The sequence below is a fragment of the Chrysochloris asiatica genome, unplaced genomic scaffold (assembly GCF_000296735.1).
Source record: "Chrysochloris asiatica unplaced genomic scaffold, ChrAsi1.0 scaffold00116, whole genome shotgun sequence".
NCBI classification, from domain to species: Eukaryota; Metazoa; Chordata; class Mammalia; order Afrosoricida; family Chrysochloridae; genus Chrysochloris; species Chrysochloris asiatica.
This window is the reverse complement of record NW_006408634.1, coordinates 2,583,743-2,586,542: the sequence shown is the minus strand read 5'-3', so window position 1 is coordinate 2,586,542 and position 2,800 is coordinate 2,583,743. Positions and strand designations below refer to the sequence as shown.

Sequence of the window (2,800 nt, the reverse complement as noted above, 5' to 3'; positions counted from 1 at the left end):
TTAATCTTTATTGGGAATTGTTTGCAGGGGAGAGCTGGTATACTGGCTATGAGCTGTGTTCCAGCAATTGACAGCAGTTGCTGGTGAAGCTTAACTCTCCCTCACAGAAATGGCAGAAGTCGACTGGAGTCTGTCAACTAAGACCTTTGTTCAGTTGGGTGAGAGAGAGATAAGCTGAGAAGATCTGCTGTCAGAAGAGCAGGAGTCAGGAGGTATAGAGTCCACTGGTGGAGAGTCCAATGGTGGACAGACTGTTGGTGGAGAGTCCAATGGTGGACAGACTGTTGGTGGAGAGTCTGATGGTAGAGAGTCGGATGCTGTAGAGTCTGATGGTGGAGAGATGGATGATGGAGAGACCGATGGTGGAGAGTCTGATGGTGGACAGACCGTTGGTGGAGAGTCTGATGGTAGAGTCGGATGCTGTAGAGTCTGATGGTGGAGAGACTGATGATGGAGAGACCGATGATGGAGAGACCGGTGGTGGAGAGTGTGATGGTGGAGAGTGTGATGGTGGAGAGACAGATGATGGAGAGAATGACGAGTGATGTCATCGATCCTTCCCTGGCTGGTGGAGGGAACGTCTGTTCTGAGGAGGGTACGCTGGGTCTTCATGCTGGAACTCAACCCAGACCTCACCCAGGGCATTTCATCTCTCAGAACCATTTCTGGTCCTATTGTTCTCTGTTTTATTACAGTTGTCATTGCCGTTGTTTTTCTGTGAGTTCTGTAATAATTGCAGTGAATTCTGAAGCCCAGAAGAGAGGTCAAGAGTGTCAGGCAGCAAGCGGCTGATGTCAAACACAACGGAGAAGTGGGAAGGTGAAGATGCATCACTGCTGTATAGGAACCAGTTAATGCTGATTCTTTCTTCCAAATGTGTTTTGTTTTTGTTGGTGTTGAGAATATACACAGCAGAGTATATACAAATGGAACAATTTTACTTAAACTTTATTTCTTTTTCTTTACATATGCAATTGAGCAAGAGTGATTGATTACATTCTTTAGGTTGTGTAGCCATTCTCAACCTCCTTTTATGAACCTTCCTCCCTCGTTAAGTAAACTGACCCCGGAGTTTCTGTCTGACCTTCTCAGGTGCTGTTGTCACACAGCTGTATCTGGGAGATATTGAGGACTCTGTTTGAAAAGGCCACAATGAACCAAATACTACAATTAAGCAAGTCCCACAATCTTTGTTTCTTTCCCAGTGTCTAAGTTATGTGTACACTCTACTGTAGTCTACGAAGTATGCAATTGAATTAAGAAAAAGTTTGAAATAATATGCAAATTATCCAAATGGGGTACAGAGTTAGGAAGAAAGCAAGCACAGTCTGTTTGAAACATGACATCAGTAGACTTGCTTGACGTAGTGTGGCCACCAGTCTTCAGTGGTCGATAAATACAATATCTGCAAGCCCAGTAAGGTAAAGACAGTAAAACAAAAGATGCCTTTATATGGATCTTAAAAGAGCACATTGTTCATGGTAGATAGTTTTCAGTTGTTAAGCTAAACTATTTATGATTTTAAGAAGACATCAGGGGATATTTTTGGTAAGTTTTCAAGATGATCTCAGGGAAACAGTTTAGATTCTTCATGGAGACTTAATGGCTAGAGAATGTCTGCACTCCGTGAAATTCTGAAATTCTGGTCTGCGTTTCTCAGCCCTAGATTCTTCTGTGGAATCATGGTTCCGAACAGTCAGAAATGGTACCCAAACTGATGTTTGACTCACTGGAAAGTTATCCTTCATGAAGTTAGTTATAAAGGTATATGTTTTCGGGAACTAAAGTATGACTCTTATCCATGTAATCCTTTCAGGTGTGACCCTGTAATGACCAGAAGGTTGAGAAAGAAAGAGGCAATAGGAGAGAGGACCAGAAAAAGGAGCCCATGAGACCATCCAACACCACAGAATATGGTTACAGAAGACGAGATGCGATGTGTTTCTAGATGAAGAGGTCAATGGCAGGAGGATGCTGAGAGTGGAAATGTGGGAAGACAGAGAAGCATTGACTGGGTGCTGCATGTCCTCTTCAGCTGAGTGTCCTTCAGCAACTGTTGTGGTCAGAATAAGAAGACTTTCTAGATTCTTAAGAGCTTCTAGTGTTGCGTGTCCCTTTCGCATTCCTAACTGAGATAGGAACAGTGATGTGCACACCATGTTGGATTGCATTCTCTGTCACCCATGAGCCACAAAGCTGTTCTGAGTCCAGCCACTCCCAGTCATTGCCTATGGCAGCTCTGTGTCCCCTGTCCCATCTTGGAATGCTCCATACTCTTTTCATAAAGTTCTTCTTAGAGGACCCCGAAAGTTGAATGGGAGCTGAGGGGTGCAGAGAAAAGCATGAGTTGTCTGGGCGGGAGTTGTGAGCGTGCTGCGGTCTAGGAGTTCTGGGGAAGGAAGTGCCTCTTCTGTAGTCTTCAGTCACTGGGTCCTGGATGTGCAGCCCTGCAGGCAAGGTTGAAGTCAGGTTCTTCCAGGAGAGCTAGAACCTTCCAGCTTATGTGCAATGTGAGATAAAGGAAAGCAAACCTTCCAAATCACTTGTGTGTTTACTTAAAATATTTCCTAAAATTGACAAAGGTGAACACGTCTCTTCTGTGAAGTGTAATGAATTGCTCTTATATGGCCCTTTTAGTCAGAGCCTGAGAACTCCCATAAATGATTGGATGGGACTATGTAAATAAGGTGTTTGTGACCCAGAAAAGAGATTGGACAATCCGCTAATGCAAATGAGGTGCCTTTGACTCTGACAGTCAGCCCTCAACAGTTTGAAGGTCAGTATAGGAGACAATTGTGTA

The 2,800-nt window shown here is 44.0% G+C and overlaps 1 protein-coding gene across 1 annotated transcript in view; it reads right to left on the bottom strand.

Annotated features, from left to right (window-relative positions):
• Nucleotides 1-205: 205 nt before the first annotated feature.
• Nucleotides 206-2,800, bottom strand: part of LOC102825772 (leukocyte immunoglobulin-like receptor subfamily B member 1-like) — a 49,983-nt gene continuing 47,388 nt past the window's right edge. The window contains exons 8-9 of the mRNA XM_006868311.1: nt 388-586; nt 206-326 (exon numbers count right to left, since the gene is read on the bottom strand). Of these exons, the coding sequence (XP_006868373.1) occupies nt 206-326; nt 388-586 (320 nt within the window). The remainder of the gene's footprint in view (nt 327-387; nt 587-2,800) is intronic.